Source organism: Lepisma saccharinum, chromosome 9 (assembly GCF_977018435.1).
Source record: "Lepisma saccharinum chromosome 9, izLepSacc3.1, whole genome shotgun sequence".
Classification (NCBI taxonomy): domain Eukaryota; kingdom Metazoa; phylum Arthropoda; class Insecta; order Zygentoma; family Lepismatidae; genus Lepisma; species Lepisma saccharinum.
In genome coordinates this window covers 52,692,633-52,714,931 of record NC_139237.1, presented here as the reverse complement: position 1 = coordinate 52,714,931, position 22,299 = coordinate 52,692,633, and the positions used below count along the sequence as shown (strand labels likewise).

General features: G+C 36.9%; 1 protein-coding gene across 1 annotated transcript in view; it reads left to right on the top strand.

The window, feature by feature from the left end:
• emei (transmembrane protein 161-like emei) overlaps positions 1 to 22,299 on the top strand; it is a 49,279-nt gene that overhangs the window by 12,123 nt on the left and 14,857 nt on the right. Inside the window, exons 3-8 of the mRNA XM_083128192.1 lie at positions 1,790 to 1,928; positions 3,910 to 4,023; positions 11,532 to 11,611; positions 12,475 to 12,690; positions 13,821 to 13,937; positions 19,798 to 19,938. Coding sequence (XP_082984318.1) covers positions 1,790 to 1,928; positions 3,910 to 4,023; positions 11,532 to 11,611; positions 12,475 to 12,690; positions 13,821 to 13,937; positions 19,798 to 19,938 — 807 coding nt within the window. The remainder of the gene's footprint in view (positions 1 to 1,789; positions 1,929 to 3,909; positions 4,024 to 11,531; positions 11,612 to 12,474; positions 12,691 to 13,820; positions 13,938 to 19,797; positions 19,939 to 22,299) is intronic.

Here is a 22,299-nt window from a genome sequence, read left to right as displayed (position 1 = left end):
AAGAGAGAGGGAGAGAGAGAGAGAGAAGGGAGGGAGGGGGAAAGAAGGAAGAAAGAGAGAAAGACATTTCTCTCTCTTCAGTCTCTTTTCTCTTTCCTTCCCCCTCTCTCTCTCCCTCTCTCTCTCCCTCTCCCCTCTCTCTCTCTCTCTCTCTCTTTCTCTCTCTCTGTCTCCTTTCTCTTTCTTTCTCTCTCTCTCTCTCTCTTTCTCTCTAAAGAAAGAAGAGAAAGAAAGAGAAAGAAAGAAAGTCGCGGCGGGAGGGGGGGGAGAGGGAGAGAGAGAGAGAGGGGGTCATCGGGGTCGAAGAAGAAGAGGCAGATGTCCCTCCCTCCCTTCCTCTCCCTTTCTCCCTCTTTCTCTCATATGAGAGAGAGAAAGAAGACCCCGCCGCCCGAGGAAGAAAGAGAGAGATGCTTGTCACACAAACACGTTAAAAGGCAACGACGCTACCACTGTGCTATTGAGGACATCAATAATATTTGGAAAAAAATTTGATTCTTATTATATATTTTTCTTAGCAAAAATGTTAACAAGAGCTCGGGAGTTGTAGCCAGAAACCAGCTTAATTCACAAGTTGGATTGATTTAAATCAGGTATTTTTTTAAAAAATTTACTGATTTAAATCGCTTTAAATAAATAATTTATACGAATGTACATAAGGATTTGTAGATATGAGAATCACTTTTGGTGAAAGTAAATTAATCTTGTAATCATTTAATAATATTTATTAGGCTCAAGGAAAGGAAAATAAGGAAGTAAAATACATGTACTGATGGTGTAAAGCTCATACGAAAGGAAATGTAAACACATATTTGTCTCGATTTAAAATTCAATACACATAATTTGTATAGGCAAAAATAGCAAACATTTTGTGTAGAAAAATATACAAAATACTAATCATGTTAAACCAGAAATACAGTCATTATCATTAAACTATAAATGAACATGACATCTAATATTTATCAAACTACCATGACAAAATCTCCAAAATTCAGGTACAGTCACGGACACTGCCGGCTTGTAACGATTCCCTTGAAAGTCAATGTATTCATTACAAGCCGGCAGTGTCCGTGACTGTACAAAGTCTATAAAAATATCTAACTTAATTTAAGTTACATTTACAGAGTACAGCCAGAATGTTGTATTTTCAAAAGTTACTGAAATTATTAGTTTCATTAACACACACAACAAATATTTCCAGAAATAGAAAAATCTATATTTACATATATTTTTTTATTTGCTTTAATCAAACTGTTCAAACATTTTACAGGGCCGTTTACTAGAAAAGCCTATCTATATGTATGGTGCCAAAAACACACAAGCTATTTTAAGTGTGTTTTGAAAAAAATTGTGATTTAAATAAAAAAAAACGAAGATGATTTATTTTAATAAAAATCATTATTTTTATCCATCCTGGTTCACAATGATGGTGTCTGGACTGAAATCCTAAAATACTCACATGTATCTCAGCAGCTTTAAGGTTTATTGATTCTTGTTATTATTATTGTACAAGGTAACACCAAGTTTTTAAACAGGTCAATGAAGATTAATGTGGCCACCTTTTGTAGCCTCTGTGGTATTTCTGTTGTGTGATTGTCCTCTCAGCTTATCACCATTTATCTTCATCTTCACAATTAGTCAAAAGTGGCAGAAGAGTGAAGCAAAATCAGTCAACCATCCAGAAAATATCTGTTCTGCATTTCTGCACCTTTAATATCTTGGTTGTCACTTTTTTTCCCACAAAAACTGTAAATCTGCAGATAGAAATGTAAAATTTTCTTTGTTTCAGGTTGGTTCGTTACCTATATCCCTCAGATGAGGAGCTTCGGACTTTGGCCGGAGTTCCAAAAGGGAAAGGAAAGAAGGGTAGATATGAAAATGGTAAAATAGGTGACACATTTCACATCCCAAGGAGCCTAGATATTCAGGTACAGTTGCTTATTATTAATCTTAAAATAGATATTTGGACCTAACAGAGATGCATGGCTTATCCAAGATAAGAATGCCCTCGTCTGCAAACTAAAGTGTAGTAATTTGTTTTCTCTTCTCGCTTACCCTTCTCTCATGCCTTTTGACAGTGTTACACAATTTGGCAATGTAGGAACATGGAAACAATTCAAGCAACTGATTGCATCACCCACACTCCCTCAGCTTGCTTATGGTTGAAAATTTGACTACAACTCAGCAAGGGCATCTTTATCTTGGTCAAGTTGTATCCACCATGGGTGAATTTGATTTTTTCATACATTCATGAACCGTAATCTAATGCAACAGTTGGTCAAATGTTGAAAACCTGTAAAAGTTTACAACTTACAGGCATAAAAATTAAAATGTAGAGTTTCATCTTTATTTGTAAGGCACATCTTCCTAAGCCATATCATCAGTTATCTGACAGTTTTAACAAACTTCTTGTGATTACTAATATGTATTGGCTGAAACTTTAAAGTTAGGTATCGATGTGCTAACATATACGTACAATTGTGAAGGAGTTCCACTCAAAAATAAATACTTAGAAATATTGCATGTCTTGCAACTTCAGCCCTGACTTTCATATTTCCATTACAAGTACTTTCAGAGAATCAGAAAGTATGCTAAATAATTCCTGCTTTCTTCTGAGTTCCAGTACACGGTAAATATAAAACACAACACAAGTCTCCTACTTATGTGTAATTTGCAAGTCTTTTACTAATTCCAACAGTTTGGATTCATTGCCACATCATTCCTCACAAAAATCCTTGTTATAAAACTTACCTTCATTTTTAGTTTGTAGTCTTCTGTATTAATAATCACATCTTGTTTTCTTTGTCAGCATGAAGAATAAAGAAATTATTGGCTGTGACCCATTTCTTCACCTTATTCATGTCATTCCAGTGTGTAAAGTGAATACAGCCTTTCTTGAAGGTGGGGTCCCATACCAGTTGGATCTCGTTCTCAAAGTTTTCTCTCACACCACAGTCATCAATAACATTTTTTTTTCTTTTATGCTGTGTGTGGCAGCGTTCATAACGTAATTTGAATAGACAATGATGGTGGCATCAGTGTGCAGCTGACAAAGTGTCGTTATACTGTATGTGAATTACCTTTTACAGTAGTCTGTGCTTCAGTTGTTGTTATGAGGGTTGATCAGCATGCTCTGCCCCTGACACACTTCCAGTTCTTGGAGGGAAAACAATTTTCCTGTGCTTCATATCTTAGTCAGGAACACCCTCAAAGTTTCTTTGATCTCATCTTTTTTGTTTTAGATGTGACTGAAGTGTGAGTGGTGTAAGCATTCCAAAGAAGATGGAGAAAACGGTTATTCATGCAGTCATTAAATATTTGCTTAAAGAAAACTGTCACCAACGGATATTTATAATGACATAAGGAAGGCAGAAGGGCAGTCCGACCCCCTCATATGACATGTTTAAGAAATCTCAAAAAATATCTGCATGGGAAGAGTTTCAGCAGCGATTCTGAAGTGATGGATGCTGTAAACGTAAGGTTTCAGAAGCAGTCGGAAGATTTTTTCGTGCCGGAATTGAAGCCCAAGAGCACCGATTGGAAATGTGCATTGAAGTTGCAGGGGACTATGTTGAAAAATAAGAGTAGTGAAATGGCCCTCTGGCAAAGCCTTCTAGGTCAGGGGCAGAACATGCTGATCAATTCTTGTACTCTCTGAAGTGTGGTGAATTTCAGACCACTCAATGAAATTTATTGAAAATGTAGTTACAACATGTAAGAGTGATCTGGAAAAGTTACTTTGTTTTGGCGAAGTAGTCATTCTGATAAGAGATGCCACTTGCCTACATTTTGTATGTATTTTATACAATGTAAAACAAAATAGAAAGAAGGCAAAATCAAAATTATTAAACAAAACATAGTAAAGTATCCCTCTGTGCCAAGCTAATTTCTTTTATATTATATTTCCAGCTTGAAAGTGAGAAAGTTACATCACTGGATGTTATGCACCTTCGCTACTATTCGGAATATCAGTGGCTGGTGGACTTTACTATGTATGCAACTGCAGTGTATATTCTGACAGAAGTGAGTATTTGCCATTTATTCATCCAGGAAATGCTTTCTTATCCATACGTACATGCATTAAACTGGAAGAAATCGTAGTGTTTGTGTGCATGTGTGTGATTGAATGCAATTTCACTATTCTTGCATGAAAGCAATATACTGACTAATTGTATCATAAGTATCATAACCCCCAGCCAGTGTTCAAAATTAGCGCTTGTGAATTGCAAACTAGAACTGCAATTTTTAAGTGGTGCCTGAACTGATTTATTTATATAGTTTAGATGAATTTAAGTTACATTAATTTTATTTGTTTTTCAGTGGCGTAACATGGGCATTTCGGGTGGGAATGCGAAGTCCGAAGGAAGGGTCGGCCCTTTTTTGCTTAATAATTTACTTATGGTATTAGTCGCCACAGGTATTGTTTATTTGCCTGAAGTCAGCTGGGTTTTCAATAAAACATCATCCATGCATTGTTTTAGCTAGACAATTTGATGCCTCACTATGCCACAAATGTTTTGAACTCTGGTGTTTTTATACCTTTCTTTTTATACCATTAATCATAAGTGCCTCTGAATAATAGTAGACGTCATTGTTGTGGATGATCCAACTACTGATTGATTTGGTTTATTTTACTTCGCTTTTCTACCACTTTTGGTTAATCGCGAATATGAATATGACTGATGATATTTATGAAGTTGATGAAGGGACACTCATAAAGAACACCCGTGCTAACGCCGGGATTCGAACCAGGGACCTCTGTCGCTTTTGACGCACTGTGCAAAACACACTGACATGGAGGTGGGTGGATGATCCAACTATCGTACACTCTACTGACGCAACAGTGCCGATTAGTAATTCAGACCACTGTTTATTACATCTTGAGAATGTTGATAAACATTTTAAAATAATTTTGTCCAGAGACCATTTGATGTTAAGAGTTTTCAAATGAATGCTAAACATTTCCATTGATACAATATTAAGCAGTTAGATACTAAAGAAAAAATAATAATAATAAAAAAATAATAGTTTTGCGGGTTAAGTGGTAGAGCAGGCACAGGCTGAATTTCCACCACGAGGACTTCACCAACTTCTTTGACAAAAACTGTGTTGGTCTTTTAGTTTTTAATACACATCGCTGTTCGTGCGATAAATTATACAATGCAATGGTCATTAAGAAATGGTATATTTGAGTTTGGTAAAGTTAAGTCAGTCAATATTGCGTATTGTAGCATCACATACCACGAGTGGCACGAGCGCGAAGAACCGGGTAGGAATTCTACCGCTGTCGTCTGCTTCAGAAGGCACGAAGGGTCACATGAACTAATCACATAGCCCTCTGCTCCATACGCTGGCGTAAGTGAGAGCATTTGCACGCGTGCTGTAGAGATCCAAGCCTGTCCAATATTTCCCTCCAGAAAGACAGCAAGGAATATAGAGTTCTTTACGCCCAACCTGCCCAGCGTCCAGGCAGGAAAGGCATTGAAAAATGCTGGAACGAGTGTTGTTATTGGAGCGTTGCAAGCGGATCGCAAAAAAATAGCTATTATAATGCCATGAAGGTCAAACATATGAAATTAGTCAAGATTTACTTTACATTGACAGCATTTACGTATTTTTGAAATTTTAAATCGGGAACGCCGGGCATATGGGCATACTATAACGCTACGCCACATTGTCCAAAAAATAATGTAGATTTCTGGTGTGCAGTTATTATGGAATATGATATTTTCACTATTGAATCACATTTGGTAACTAACATGTCAGCATTGGTTGCCAATTGGCACCACGATATCGAGATCTAGTTTCAACCCTGATTATGGTTCCGATTGCATAATGTTTTTTTTTGTAAGTGAATTTGTTTAGAAAACCAGAAATGATAGTAAAATTAAGTTTGAAGTTCGTAATTCATGTGTTTTGAATATGCAGACAATATTAATTGATGAGGAATTGCATCATGAAAATTAGGTTGTGCAAGTTGTGACGAGCACAATAGTTACAATGTTGTGTTATGTTGAGTTATGATGAGTTTGTAATGTGAATTTATGAACGTACGTGTTGTGTTATGTTGAGTTATGATGAGTTTGTAATGTGAATTTATGAACGTACGTGTTCAAAATGAAACAAATGACTATCGAATATAGTAAACAGTTTGTAAAAAGTTATGTACCATATCGAAGTTAAAAATACAAGAAAGATTAATATTGGAATCTAGTTTTATGTTGATACAAATGTGAAGGTTTCAATAATTTGGCGACCCAGTTTCCAGGATTCGAATTAGTAAGTGTTTAGCTATGCCGTTTTCTTAATAATATAGTTAAATAATGACAAAGTGATCGTGCTCATAAGTCACCAGTGTCTGAAAACATTGTGAATATATGTGTAGGAGATTGAGGGAATTTTAGAAATACTAAGGCAATCAAAGCTAACAATCCTAACCTCATAAAATGTGTAAATAGTAACACTGCAAACATGTAGCAGCGTTATTACAATGCCAAGAGCACCATCCCATACCTACCTAACCTACTAACATAAGCATATTGGGCCTGGATGAATAATCGGTTTACATGTAAAACACATTAAGTAATCGGAAATCATGTTCAGTATGTACTTAGAGTTATGTATGGAATTTGATTCATGCTCAAAATGCATGAATATTGTGGCAAAATCGGACCCTGGACCCTACCCTAATTCCACATTTATAACTTTTCACATGCATCTTTCTTCTTGGATACAACCCTGCCTGCCTCCATGGTGGAGTGGTTAGCACATCACAATATGATGCCAGGCGACCTGGGTTTGATTCCCAGCCTGGGCATGGATGTTTGGGAGTGTCCCTTCATCAATTTCATTGTAACGTCACTCATCTTTGTCTTCACGGTTAGCCAAAAGTGGCAGAAATGCGAAGTAAAATAAATCAAATCAAACAACTCCAACCCAGAATCGATTTTGGATCAACTGTGCTGCTTAGAAGCCTAGCTTTAATTTACTTATCTATTAATTTAAGTTGAACTTTGTGTCAACTAGCAGTGACAAAAACAATTTTTGATGTACAGTCATGGACATTTCTAAGTTGTAACAACCCAATTGACTTTCAATGGGACCATTACAACTGAGAAGTGTCCATTACTCTACTAATATTTCTTCCATAGGCTTCCAGAACTTTCCAATAACCTAGCTGCAAACGTTATTATTTTCATAAATTACCCAAAAAGAGGGTAGAAGTCTGTGCTAAAGCATTTGTTTGGAACAAACTATTTGAAATATTTTTTCAACACCTTCAATTTTACGTTAGCTAATAATGGAAAACATGCACACAGACTGTATTTTTGAATGGCAGAAAATGAATGATAAATACATTCCAAAGATACATGTGTAACTTTCATGTACAACATATGTTTTACACATATGCAACATGGTAAAAGGTAAAGGTAAAGTGCTCCCCTGTGCTATGCATCATGCCAAGAAGGGGTATGGGGTTAGGGCCTTACACTTTCTTGATCACGGCCGAAGGTGGGTGTGATGTGATCAGCACCACCATGCCCCTGGCCACCTTTACCACCCAGAGTTTCCTCCAGGTACCCACTTTATACGTTGCTGGGTGGGTGCCGAAGCCACTTGAACAGGTGGAAAAAATCCCGGTTCTCCCCCACCGGGGATCGAATCCGGGTGTCTCGCATGGTAGTCAGACTCCCTAACACTGCGCTACTGTGGCAACATGGAGCGAAGTAAAATAAGAAAGTACATATGCAACAAGCTAACACTAAATTGTGTATGTATTCAAAGCTTATTCAATACAAATATACAACACATATTATTTAAATACATTACATTACAGAAAACAAGTAGATTGCGAGTAAGAAATTTTTTGCAATTGAAAACAATATTGATTTGATGTGGTGCAAATAATTTCACTGGACGCCATGGCATTGTCTGTTTATTAAGGGCGTTTGGAAATGAATTGGACAAGCATAATACAGGGTGTCATTTTAATGGCGCCCACGGACCACGGAAACCTATAGAGGACATCAAAACAACCAACTTTTTTCGGTAACATTTTTCTCGTTGGAGCGTCGTTTCGGCGCTACAGTTGTTCAAAAAAGCTCGTTTTGCCGCCTGAATGCTGGCAACCACACACAACATTTGATTGCATTTGTGACGTCATATCCCGTCGTGAAGCGATGCGTTACAGGGTTGCCAGGAACACACATATTCTGTGAAAAATGACATAGCTACAATCAGCCACATTATGTACCGTAAAACAAAACGAGAAAACATGTTCTGTAACCTAACAGGAAGTAAACAAACGATACGAAAAATGGTAGAAAGAAAATAGAATTCAAGTGGAAGTGGTCATATCGAATTTTGTATCAGCTTGCATGACAAATATTTGCAAATCTAATTACCAAGTTGGCATCTACAATTTAGTCTATCCACTTCGTCCTTCTGATGCTAATTGTCTGTGACACACTGAACAGATGACAAAATAGAAATGAAAGAACTCAAAATTCCAAAGGTAAGCAACACATAATATAATGTATATTTATTGCATTATGAGGGAAGTGGCAAAAATGGTTGAAAATACAGGGATATAAATAGTAGTAAAACAAACTCTCCGACGACTGTGTTTATCTATGCACCGGATACACATGTAATAGTTTGCAACTGTGAACAGGGCAGTATAGTCGCTACTGATTCATCATTAGATTGTTACTGTGGTTGTACGTGTTTTAGCCGTAATGTAACAACATGAACCTCGGATACTTCCGTTATCAGCACAAAGTACCACAAAGGCATCTGGACACAAACCTGTAGATATCAACCTTGCAACGAGATTTGCAAATATAATTGACATGTAGCTGGGCGTAAACAACCACATGTAAGTTGTAAGTACAATAAAAGTTATTGTTGTTGATATTTGACATGTAGGCTGATACAAAATCCGATATTGACTCTTAATTTTGAATGTTTTTACCATTTCTCATATCGTTGGTTCACTTCCCCCTTCCCCTGAGATGACTGCTGATCTTCTGGCTGGTAGGCTATGATGTTCGGTCTTCTGGATGCGTTTCTCGCTTCGTTTTACAACTAATAATGTGGTTGGTAGTTTGTCATTTTTCACAAAATTTGTGTGTTCCTTGCAACCCTACCAGGTGGCAAAAAGGTCTTTTTTGAACGGCTGTAGCGTCGAATTGACGCACCAACGTGAAAAATGTTACTGAGAAAAGTTGTTTGTTTTATGTCCTCTACACGAATCTGTGGTCCGTGGGCGCCATTAAAATGACACCCTGTATAATCCACATTTGTTATATGTTACCTGCAATTCAAAGATGTACATTACCAGTAATCTCCCCCTGACTGAATGCACCACGCCCATTTATCAGGAAGTTTCCTGATGGAAGAGAACCACTCTCTTGGAGTAGAGTTGCACCACTCACGGACAGCGGTCTGGAGTTCTTGATTAGATTGAAAGTGTCGACCACGGAATGCATCCTTCATTTTTTCGAACAGTGCATAATCCGAGGGGGCTAAATCCGGTGAACACGCAGGATGTGGGAGCACCGTAAATACCATTGTTGCCAATGCCTCTTGTGTTTGGTGGTCGCCTCTGCTGAATTCTGCGTCGCAGCTTTTGTAGTGTTTCACAGTAGCTGTCACTGTTTAGGTAGTGGGAAGCCAGTCCACCAGCAAAATTGCATCTTCATCCCTAAAAACTATACCCATTTGCTTCTTGGGAGTGAGAGTCGTTCGAGGATTTTGGAGCGTGGACTTCCAGTGTGTTTCCATTCCATGGATTGCTTTTTTTTTCCTCTGAAGTGTCGATGAGGAACCAAGATTCGTTGCCAGTCACCAGTCTTTCAAAAAAATGTTCTCTGTCTTGGTTGTAACAGCGGAACAATTCTCTGCACATGTCCACTCACTGTTGTTTCTGCTGATCCGTCAGATCGCGAGGCACCCACTGAGCACAAATTTTCCTCATTTGCAGATCCTCATGAATGATTGCATGTAGAGTTGCTTGGCCAAAACCAGTTTCACGTTGCAGTTGTTCAATTGTTACATGTCGATCTCGCATAATCATGTTGGAAACACTTTGGATTGCTGCTGGGGTACACGTGACCTTGGGCAACCACTGCTGACACCTTTGTCCACACTTTCATTTCCCCTTTTGAAATTTTGAACCTACTGAAACACTGTACTCCGTGAAGGCACTGACCCACCAGAAACAGCCAAAAGTCGGCGATAAATTTTGTGTGTCAAAACACCCTCTTTAAACAGGAACCACGTAGTCCACCTCTGACCACGAGAATCACCTTCCATTTTGTAGCTTGTCCACGTATTCACTCACACCCGTTCACGTTATGAGTCAGCAAATCTCTGGTAGTGGTGCTAGCAGACCCATCTTGTGGTGGAATGTATAACTATGTCCGACCGTTAAGCAAAACAAAGTTTGCTTGACAAATGTTATTTGCAACAATGCAATGTTGCCAGTCCAATTCATTTCCGAACGATCCAAGTAGAACTTTTTAAATTTAGATCATCCAGCGCCCATGGCCGACTCCTGCTGCCCCCTAGCTACAGCTCTGAACTTGACAAAAATGAGAAAAGTAGACATAGCCAGCAAAGTGAGCAAGAAAAATGTACAAATGTATTTTTATTTGCATAAAATTTAAAATCGAAAAAGGGTAATTGCTCCTCTGTGCCCCCCTGCAGGTGCCCTTGGCGGTCCATGTTTGCCCCCTTAGAATTAACTTCCGTCGAAGGTTTGGGGAGCAATCCCCACCCTGTGGTTACGTCACTGTATAATAGTATAATACACTTATTTAAGCAATATATGTTTACTTTAAATATTTTAGGCTCACTTCCATATTTGCTAACATAAAACATACAAAAGTGCTCGGGCTCACTACCATTCTTAGTTGTCTGCTCGACTAACCTTGTATTAATGCGAATAGCACTTCCCCCTCCCCCTTCCATTCAAACCGATTCTAAAGGCATAAGCACCCACAGGTAGATAGATAAACTGTACATAATAAGCAAAACTAAACATTAATAACAAGCCAATCAAACAAGACAACCCCCCCCAATTTTTGTATGAATATATATAGAATTGGTATAAAATTTTGTCCCCCCCAAAAAAATATCCATGACGCGATTGAGTCATGAAACCTCCCTGTGGGCATGTGTGATGTTTCCCTTTCACCATGTATATAAATAAATAATCTCACTTTCAAAATTTTTGGCGCAGAGAACATAATGTTGCATTTCAAAGAAAACATTAAAAAATATAATTCTGATACCCTGATTTCATGTAGTCATTTCAAAATGCTCAACTTAATTCAATATTTCTAATACAACACAGCAATTTTTTTGTAGTATTTTTACCATGGTGAATTTCTGTTAGGTAATCATGCATATCGTAATTGATTAAATATTGCCATTGAAATTGGTTCAGAAATTTATCAGCAAGTAAATCAGAATGAGCAACTTTCCTACTTCATCGCACTATATATTTTCTTTTTTTTTATTTTCAGATATATTATGGAATCTTTCCGATAAAGGATGAAGTTAATCTAAGTATGTTGTGGTGTCTCCTTAGCCTTGGATTCTCTCTGTATCCTTCAAATTATATTTGCCATTCATTTAGAATTTTTGTCTGTGTAATTGGACAGTTTCTTCTCAATTCTTAAGTCTCCTTCTGAAAGTTTAGTTCTTGATTTTTTGTGTTTTTCTTATTTTATGTCTCTTTGGTGCATCTTTAATCTAATTGCCATGATGAGGATGAATGATGATTAGGTGAAATTGAATAAGAGATGCTTACAAAGAAACAAGAAACATGAAGGTCTAGGTTAGGAATTGAACCGGTAACCATAAACGGTGAGACTGTGAGTTGACTGCTCAGTGTGCTTCACCACCCAGGCAACAATAGCGTAGTTTGACATTAAAAAATTTCTTACGGCATGTACTGGCAACATTTGTGTTAAAATTTTAAAGTATCTCGTATCATGACTTTTTTTTAAAATTTCATTTATTTAATTATTTAAATGAAGAATAGCTTAGTTCTTAGGTTCATTTACAAGTTTGGATGCACTTTATTGTCTGAGCAGGTTGCCGACAGGGAAAATGGAGCTATGACTAAAAGTAGGTCATAGAAATTGCAAGAAAATCGAGGCAAGGCTAAATAAAAGTCATAGAAGAGTTAGGAAAATCAAGTTATAGGTAAAAGTTTATTGAAAAGTCAAGCAAATCGAGCCGTGGATATCACAGAAAAGATATCACAAAAGAAACATTGGTATTGTATGCAAATGAAAGCTCATAAAATTAATTTAATACTAAATACTTGCATTTTTACAAGCTACCAGTTAATATTAAATATTCAGTCAACTAAAAGTATTTTTTTTATTGCTAATTCTATTATTAATGTGGCTATACTGACAGTGTACTCTGTTACAGCTTTTTTCCTTAATTCGTTACTAGTAAAATATTGCTCTCACTGATGATCCTGTACTTTCGAGGGGAGGAGTCTGTTGGAGAACGTTCCATGTGCATAGTCATGGGATTTTCATACTTTCTTTTCTCAATGATGATCCTGATTGTTGACGAAACCACTCTAGAACTAGGCCTGGAAAAGGCATACTCCAGCTTCAATCAGAGTGCTTCTCTCCTGCTTGAAGGACAAGGTCTAGATTCCAAGTAAGTATTTCGCAAAATTTCTTATGTTGCATGGTAACCTCGTTTCTAATTTTTTTCCTCTAACCATGTACAAGGTGTTTCAAAAGTGTGGAACCATATGCAGTATCCAAGCACTGCATCACTGATGCATATTACACATGGCGTCTGCCATCTTGGATTCAACCTAAATTTTTCAAACGGGAATAGGGGCATTTGACATATCAAAATCGTGTGAAACTTTCTGCCAAATTGAATGGTGAAATCCATTTTAAGATTTACCTTCCATTTACCGTGCTTTGATTATACAGGATGCGATTTGTGCTTAGCTGAATCGTATGAGTGGTCGAAGATTTGATCTCTGCTGGGAGGTGTAAAATTTTAGTGTGTTCTCAGCATAATAAGAACAATTGGGAAGCTACTTGAAAAGGAGTAGCAAGCTCCAGTCCTAAATGGCAGGTACTTTGAACAATTTCTGATTTTTTAAACTTAGATTATAGCTTTACAAGAAAATCAAAATAATTGTTATTATAAACCCTATTGTGTTGCATATCACAGGTAAGCTCATGAAATTAACTGTATGTTGAACCCATTTCCAAATCTTTAGCTCAATTTGATGAACTTAAAATGGAGTTTTAATGAATGTCCTTTTTCTAGATTCTTCTTAAAGGTTTGCATTTCCACTTTTTATAGATGCAAAATAATTATTTTAAGTGGTTTTTATTTTATTTTCCTTGCAACGTTTCGTCCTGGTTTCCCAGAAGCCAAGATAACCACACACACACACAGCACACAACTTTACATGGCTATTCACTTGACACACCAGAAGTGTATGTTTAGTTATCTTGGCTTGGGGATTGTACAGTATTTTGGATCCCACTTTAAAGTGTAGATCCTGTCCAGATTAACCTGAGGAAGATTGCCATATTTCATCAAAATCAGAGGATGGTCAAGTAGATTTTTTTTAAAAAAAAACATGTGTTTGATGTGGAATGACCCTATACAAATTTATTTTTGACCAAGAACTAATATCTTATCATTAATTATTATAATCCCTAATAAAAGAAAAGGCATTAATGTGTAGAAGTCATGAAGCATATCAATTTATTCATTGTTTAAATATGGATTAAAGTATGCATTGGTTTATATTTCAGAGGTCCAGCATCAAAGCTCTTCCTGAAGTTTTGCCTTGCTTTGTGGTGTGGCCTTATTGGTGCACTCTTCACCTTCCCAGGATTGAGAATGGCCAAGATGCACTGGGATTCTTTGAGGTATGTTAATATAAAATGCATAGTTTTAGTTAATGATTCTCGCCTGCGACATTACAATGGGTTTAATATTAAGTGAAATGCAGCAATTGTAGTGACAAGATATTTACTTTCCAGCTTTTTTTAAGATCTATTTTAAATTACTCTTGACAAATACACATGTAAAGTGTGTCAAAATATTGGGGGCAGTATTTAACCTCTAGAAATACATTATTTAAATTGATTTGAATTATAGCTCGTGCCTTTGGTTTATGGGGTTCTTCATTGGATCTCCCTAGTTTTGATGTAGACTTGACATTATGAGCATCAGTCATCGTTGATTATATTTATTTGTACTGATATGTACTACTGTTTCCAGAGACCATGAGCTGAAGTTAAATATATTATACAGTGTGTTCCATAATGTTCTTTATTGTTACAATGATGTATTACATGTGAGCTACTGAATGTATATCTTTAAAAGAGTTGTTTATTATTTACATGACACTCATTATAGAGGTTTCCAACACTTTACAAATGAGAGCATTACACGTGACTGATTAAAAGCCCTGGTCATTGTTGTGATAGGATACGTAGAAAATAAATAAACTTAACATGAACAAGTCATAGTATTCTTCATGTACAGTTCTGTTTGATTATACCACTTTCACTATTCTATTTTGTTTATAAAAAAGATAAACCAAAACAGGCTACTTAGCACACTCATGTTTAGAGCACCGATCCTTTGTTCTTCTTGAAGCAGTAATGTATACTCAAAATGTGGAATTACTCTTGATTCCATTCCACAAAGGAAGTGCGATAGTCGTTCTGTTGTTCATTTCCAACATGGCACTGCTTAATAAATTATAAAACAGCCAGCCACAGTGTGTGCTAAAACAGTGCTGTCAATCCTTTGAAAAGTATTGTTGAATCAATGCACCTTCACTTGGACTTCCTCTACTGGATGTCATAAGCAAAGGGTATCCTTCAATTAAGTAGGTATAGTGGAACCCCGATTTTATGGTTGTGAATTTTACAATTTCCCTGCATTATATGAGGGTCAGTCAAATGAAAACCGAACACCTGCTACAAAGTGACAAGGGAGTTTGTTTTATTCAAAAGTAATTGCCACAAGTGTTAAAACATTTATCCCACTGGGTGACAAGACTATCAATTCCAGTCTTGTAGAAAAAAGTCACTGACGGATCCACAACCTCACCCACTGTTGCACTTACTCGTCCAAATGAAACCGACGTCCACGAATGTCTTTCTTCAGGTCACCAAAAATGTGGAAGTCACAAGGGGAAATATCAGGGCTGTACAGAGGATGTTCAAGTGTTTCCCAGCCAAATGTCTGAAGCTTATCCCTCACCAGATTGGCAGTATGGGGACGGGCATTATCATGCAAAAGGATGATTCCGTCCGACAGCATTCCAGGGCATTTTGACTTTATGGAACGTCGCAGTTTCTGCAACGTGTCTGCATAGAGCTGCGCATTGATTGTGACTCCACGCTCGAGGAAGTCGACAAGCAGTATGACAATAAAAATAATACATTGTCATAACAACATTTGAAAGTGGTTAGGCTAAGTTCAAAGTTCCACATTTGTGCAATATTTATAATAATTTAGTCATATGATTACTCAAAATGTATTCATATAATGCAATTAAATGTCTGAAATTACTATTTAAACTAATTTTATTAAATATGATGTTTAAAAAAGCCAATTTGTGTATGATGACAAAATTATCAAATTGTGCAATATTTTGAATTCATATTCATAACAGTTATTTTTGACTGACAAAATGAAAAACAAATATTTTCAATCATATGTGTTCTTTCAGATAAGAAAGATAGGGTACATTCAAATTTATAATTACATTTATTGAAATTGTGTACATTTGCATTGGCATCAAGGTTTATATACAAAGGTCAACTCTTTAAAATTGTTCGTGTATAATATGATGTCATACTTGGTATTTTGTATCAACATTCAAAAAATGGAAATTGTAATCATTAGATAAGTATATGGTGATATACATAGTAAAATAGCTGTAACAGAGCAAATATGTACATTTACTACACAAACATTCAAGCTGTTAAGCACTTATGGGCAAAAATATAAAACAAAAACAATTGAAGATAACACATACTAAAAAATCTGGCTTGAACTAGTTGCTCTAATACTAGTTGTCTGTGACTTTTGAGGAATCTGATGATGGATGGAGGATAAGTAAAAATGTGGCTATTGGTGAAGGATTGATATTTGTATAAATCTTGATATTTTGAAAGATTATACTTTGCAAGTTAATCTTTAATAGTTTGTTTAAACTATATAGAGACATTTTGTTCATAACAGAATCTTGAAAATGCTTTTATAATGGCATAATCTTTAAAAAAAGATTTGGAACTTGTGAAAAGTGCCAAGTTTAAAAATTGGAAACAGGAAATTATTATCTGCTTGCATCTGCATTATCAAGCTAGTAGATGAATAATGCATCACCTCAAATGAATGTTTTGAGAAATAAGACAAAGTGAGAGAAATATCTTCTGCATTTTGGATGTGAATTAACCATATGTGGAGTTTTAAAAATTGAAGAATGGAAGCCATCTTGTAAACCTGGTTGAAGAAATTGGCATATTGAGTATACTCAGATGTAGAACTGATGCATGCCAAAATATTAAGAAAGAGACTTACTCTGCCTCACAAGGAGATAATAAAGAAATATTTTCTTCATATAAATAACATTTATATGTTATAAATGTTCTTGTAAACAAATGCATAATTAATGTTCTTGTAACTTTTGTTATTTCTAGTTTTTTTATCAATATAATAATTATAAAAATATTTATTATTGTTGAACATAAACGCTATTCATCAGCATATGTAAGCTGGTATTCCTTTTCAACATATATCCGTAGCTTCCTACTGAACTATAACATTGATTTGAATTTTTGACAGGTATATACATAAAATGATGTGCCAATCAAGACTTCATATTTAACCGAGGACATTTATCAAAGTGATTGATTAGTGAGATAGATTAGACTGAATTGAATTGTCTTCTCGATTTTAGTCTCACTTCTTCTCTTTTCATCACATTAATCGTCATATATATAAGATTATGAGATGTCAGGTGATTAGTTGAAAAGGTTCAAGCGTATAATCTTTGTCTTGTTTTGCATCTTGTTCTTGTTTCTGAATGCTCAATTGATAGAGCTGAAAGCTAGCCAGATGGTGCTTAAATCAGGGCTGACAACTCTTCATCAAACTTCTGATGCTCAATTAAAAGAGAAATTAGAATTGATCTTGCTCAATATAAGAAGGAGTGTTTGATAAGAACAGAGAATGTGGAATCCCATATAAAAGCATTATCCATGAAAGTGGATACTGATATTTCTGCAGTATCCAGTGTTGTGGAACAAAAGATGGAAACTTTGGGTAAGCAGGTTGGTGCTGTACAAGAAGCACATGTAGATTTGGCAGAGCGACTGTATGTTGACATGAGACGCATGCAAAAGGAATGGTGTGAAACTAAACAGCATTTAGCAAATACTTTGTCTTCTCTTTCAAGTTTACCTAAACCTTCAGTGTGTGATGGTGCTTCTTCTCCACAAATTCAACCTAACCAAGTGATGAATTCTGATCAATTTCAGTACAAAGTGCTTCATAATGAAGAGGATGGCTCAGCAGGAAAGATGCCAAATGAACTTATTCACACCATGCAAGGACTTGTGACAAGTGATTGCAAATGAGAGAATAGTGATCACTCTCAGGACCGGGTTCTACAGGAACAAATAATGGGTGTAAAGCTAGAAGTTTTAACATTGGTTAAAGAAGTGTTGTCACCCATTAGTCAGTGTAGGTTAGAATCAGCTTGCAGAAGTACTCTTACAAAGAGAAAAGGTGCAAAAGTTCCTACAGTAGTGAATAGTTCTGATAATTGTGTTGATGAGGATGTAGTGCGCAGGCATGTATCTAAGGTATGTGATAAAGCCACTAATACTGAAACAGAGTCATCTGGCTCAGAAGAAAAGTTATTTGATTCTACCAATAACCGTAGAGGAACACCATCTGGTCATCGCCAAGATTATGTAAAAGGTGATTCTTGTTTGCATCATAATAAGTAAATAAATAAGAGTGATGTAAATGGTCCTTCTCAAAGTGCAACTTTTGTGACTAGGACTCAATATGACAATTCTTTAGCGCACCGACAATCTTTCATAAAGCTACAAGAATTGTGCAAGTTTCCACAGTTTGATGGAATCTTGATGGACAGTATGCCATCGGAATTTTTAGAGAAAGTTGAGGAAATGATGGATATTTACAATATCAAGGAAAAGGATTACATGCAATATATACCTAAGTTACTCAAAGACTGTGCAAAAAGTTGGTACACTCAGAATAAATCTTCCTTCAATACTTACCATGTTTTTAGAAATGCCTTTCTGTCTCACTATGAGAATTCTAGGTGGAAGAGTGTTAAATTGACTAGGATACTGAATACTCAATTTTCTAGAGCTGCACATGGTAACTTACAGAAATTTGTAAACAAGAATTATAAATTACTCAAATCCATCCAGCCTCATGCGGAGGAAGCACACTTGATTCCACAAGTGGCTACGCTTTTGCCATTTAAGATCAGAGAGCACTTTGTGGTAAATAATGTTCAGACATTGCAAAGAGCATTGCAAGCCATAGAGAATTTTGAATCGCTTAGAGACATCCCACTTAGGATGAGCAATTCAGAATATGGTGTTAAAAATCGAAACTTTAAAACTAAAGTAGCTCAAGTGGCTGTGGAACAAGCATCTAGTGCAGATAAAGAGAATACATACTCTCGCAAATCAAATTACACAAAAACTAATTTTCATAGGAACTATGACAAAACAAACCTTGGGGTTAAGAGCTACAATTGCGGAACAGATAAGATTCCCACAGTAGCGAATGGTGTTGTTTCCCAAGCGGAAAACTGGTGAGGACTCATGTTGGGGGACCTGAACACGAATTTCTTCGTCTGTGATTTGTCGGTCTTCCTGGATCAGACCATCGATCCTTGCAATCACATCAGGCGTAATGGCTCGATGGGCCTGTCACGGGCGCGGATCGTCTTGCAGTGATGTGCGTCCTTCGCAGAATCTCTTCTGCCACTCGTGCACACTTGTCAGGGACATGCAGTGTTCGTCATACACTGCAGACATGCGACGATGAATTTCGTGTGTTCCAGCACCCTCAGCCACCAAAAAACGAACCACACCTCTCTGCTCTTCTTTGCTTGCCTCCATTTCCAATGCTGGACGAACACTCTTTTCATTACGCTCACCTCCTGAGCAATGATGAAGCAACTGTGTGGACCTGTGTGTTTTCACTAAGCATTTCTCCTACCCTACAGATGGCAGTAGCGATATGTAACAACAGTGTTGCCAACTTTTGTGAGGAATGTGTTTTATGGTGGGTGTTCGGTTTTCATTTGACTACCCCCTCATACATCAATCTTGATGGTCACAATATAGCAAAATGTCATACAATTTTCCTCGATTTTACATTTTCCCACATTTTAAGTTTTTTTTCACCTTGGTGCCCTAATAAACATGAAATCGAGGTAAAATCAGTCCCAAAAATCAGTGTTGATATCAGTGGAAATGGGCAAGAGTATCAGCACTGGTATTGGTTCCAAGTGACATCGGTTTAGCCCTAGTATAAACCAATATGAATATCTTGTAAAGTTTCCATGCCATTTGTAATCAGTCAAATTTGCATGACTTTTGAATCACTCTGTATTAGACCTGCAAACGTGTATCTCCAGTTATGGGTTTATTCTTTTCTTTCATGTGTAGCACTGTTAATGTTGTAAACTAGTTACAGCTTCTTTCTTGTTTGCAGGTATTGTGCCGAAAGAAAAATTGTCAAGTTGCTGATGAACCTGAGTTTTGCCATGCCTTTTCTTCTTGTACTGATGTGGGTGAGGCCCTTGAGTCGTGATTACTTCACAGTTAGAATATTTACCGGAATGACTGCTCCATTGTAAGTCGATACTTTGTATGGTATTTGTTGTATAAGCATGTTGTACAGAAAAGCCAACATGAAACCGTACAGGGTCATTGTATGATTTTGTGGCACTTGCATTGATTTTTCATGTTTGCGGAACCCTATCATGATATATATCGTTGTAAAGCTTGAAATTGCAGTTTCTGAATATGGTAACAGTATTCCATTCAAGATGCTGACACTAATATGCAATGCGGTTGAATTAAGCTCATCACAAAATGAAGGAATGTTGTGATTTTTGTGGTACTTTGGATGAAAAAGATAATAATAATTTAAATGCATTAGTGGTCAAATAATGACATATGTGGAGTGTTGTAAATGCCTTAATGAAAGAAGTCTTGTGCTGTTAACTGCTAGTTTGAGGGTCCTGAATGTGCCTCTCATAAATGTTTCGTTAGTCATGGAAAAAGTATATATTTTGAAGGTTTTTTTTTTAAGAAAAGTAAAGAGAAAATGAACAAGACCACGTATAAAAGTTTAAAGGTCATTTTCTATGATTTTTCACTTTGTAATATATGTTCTGCAACACCAAGAAAAGCAGTGCCGTTCTGGCAGAATTCGAGCATGAACCTCCCGTCACATGGGATTCACATCAGCGGTATTTGTTAATCAAGAAATAATAGAATATAACTTCCTGAGCACTGCAAATCCATAACATAATTTTGATCTGGCTTTCTACTATTACAGAATAAATATAATGGTTAAAGAGTGAAAGCTTTGGGATGCTAAACACAGTGGAGGGAGAGGGGGAGGTGGCATGGGTTGGTGACTTATTGTTTACACAAGAGGATATTATCTTCTTGGTCCACATAGCAACAGGTGAGTCATTGAATAGGTATGATGTTGTTCTCTCTTGGTTGGCATAGCAACAGCTTTATGACCTAGAACTAAGAAAGCCATTTCTTGAACCTGCATTATACTGCGCATTGTATACGAGATATAATTTTTTGTCACTTTTCCTCATCAGAAATCAGGGTGCGTATTATATATGCGTAGATACGGTATTAGTTTATCAGAAAAATCACCAAAAATTTTACCTGTGTGATATTCCGATAAATTACTATAATTTGACTTCCTGTGTAGCCAAAGAGTTATCACTCCTGCCATTTTGTACGAGTTATCTTGAGTGGAAGGTTCAAAATGTCTGCGCTAATCCATCATGGTGAGGAAAATTGGGGAGCTACTTGAAAAGAAGTTGTGGACTCCAGTCTCAACAGCCAGAAAACAGTGGCAATGGGACTCAATCCACTGACACTCCTTGCTCAGTGAAAGGCCACTTGGCATTCCTTGGTGCCTAAAGGTTGTTGCCCCATGAAGATTTGTTTAGTTTTGAAATGTACCAATAATAGAATAGTGATGTAGACTTTGCTGGTGTCAGTAACCAATACTGTAATAGCCCATTACATAATGTTAATGTAATCATCAAACATCCACAGTAAAATAATGTGCTCAAAATAACATGTTTTAAAAAAATGTGTTTAATGTTACAATAAATGTGTAAATGAATTAAATAATAATTATATAAGGTAAGGTAAGGTGTAAGGGGAACACTTTACCTTTTTACCTTTAAGGTAAGGTGTTCCTGTGCATAGCACCACGCCATGAAGGCGTATAGGGGGTGTGGGGGTAACGCCCCACACTTTCTTGATCCGGTCGTGAGTGGGGGTGATGTGATCAGCATCACGCCCCTGACCACCTTTACCCCCCCAGGGTTTCCCCCAGGTACCCATGTTATTCGACGCTGGGTAGGCGCCGGGGCCGCTTCCACCGTTAGAAAAGTTCCCGGATTTGAACCGGCCGGGGATCGAACCCGGGACCTTTAGCATGGTAGTCAGACGCATTACCGACTGAGCCACCGCGGCCACCATAATAATAATTATATAAAGAAATATAAAATTTACACAATAAACATAGAGTATTCCATATTGACCCGAAAATTAGCTGCAGTTTGATATAAGCCTGCACCCTTAAAGTTTGAGGGGGGAGGAAGGAAAAATACAATAATCAGAGACTGGGGGAAGAAAAATTACTGGTAGCATTTTTATTCTATGAGTCTCGCACCGTGTCTGTGGAGTGAGGCTGGCAGTTGGTAGTTAGGCACTGGCCTAACAGGCTCTTACGCCATGAGTCATTTTAATTTTATTCTGTATATGTACAGGGTGAGTCATAAGTCTCCATGCAAATGGTGAAAACGGTGACTAATGTTTATTTTTCCTTTTCAGGCAGGTGATCCAATGAAAAAGAGATGCCATTAAGGAAGGAAGAACGGATTGACATCATTCTGTTGGCTGGGAGTGGTACCACCCGTCATGTAGCACGTACATTCAATGCAACCCA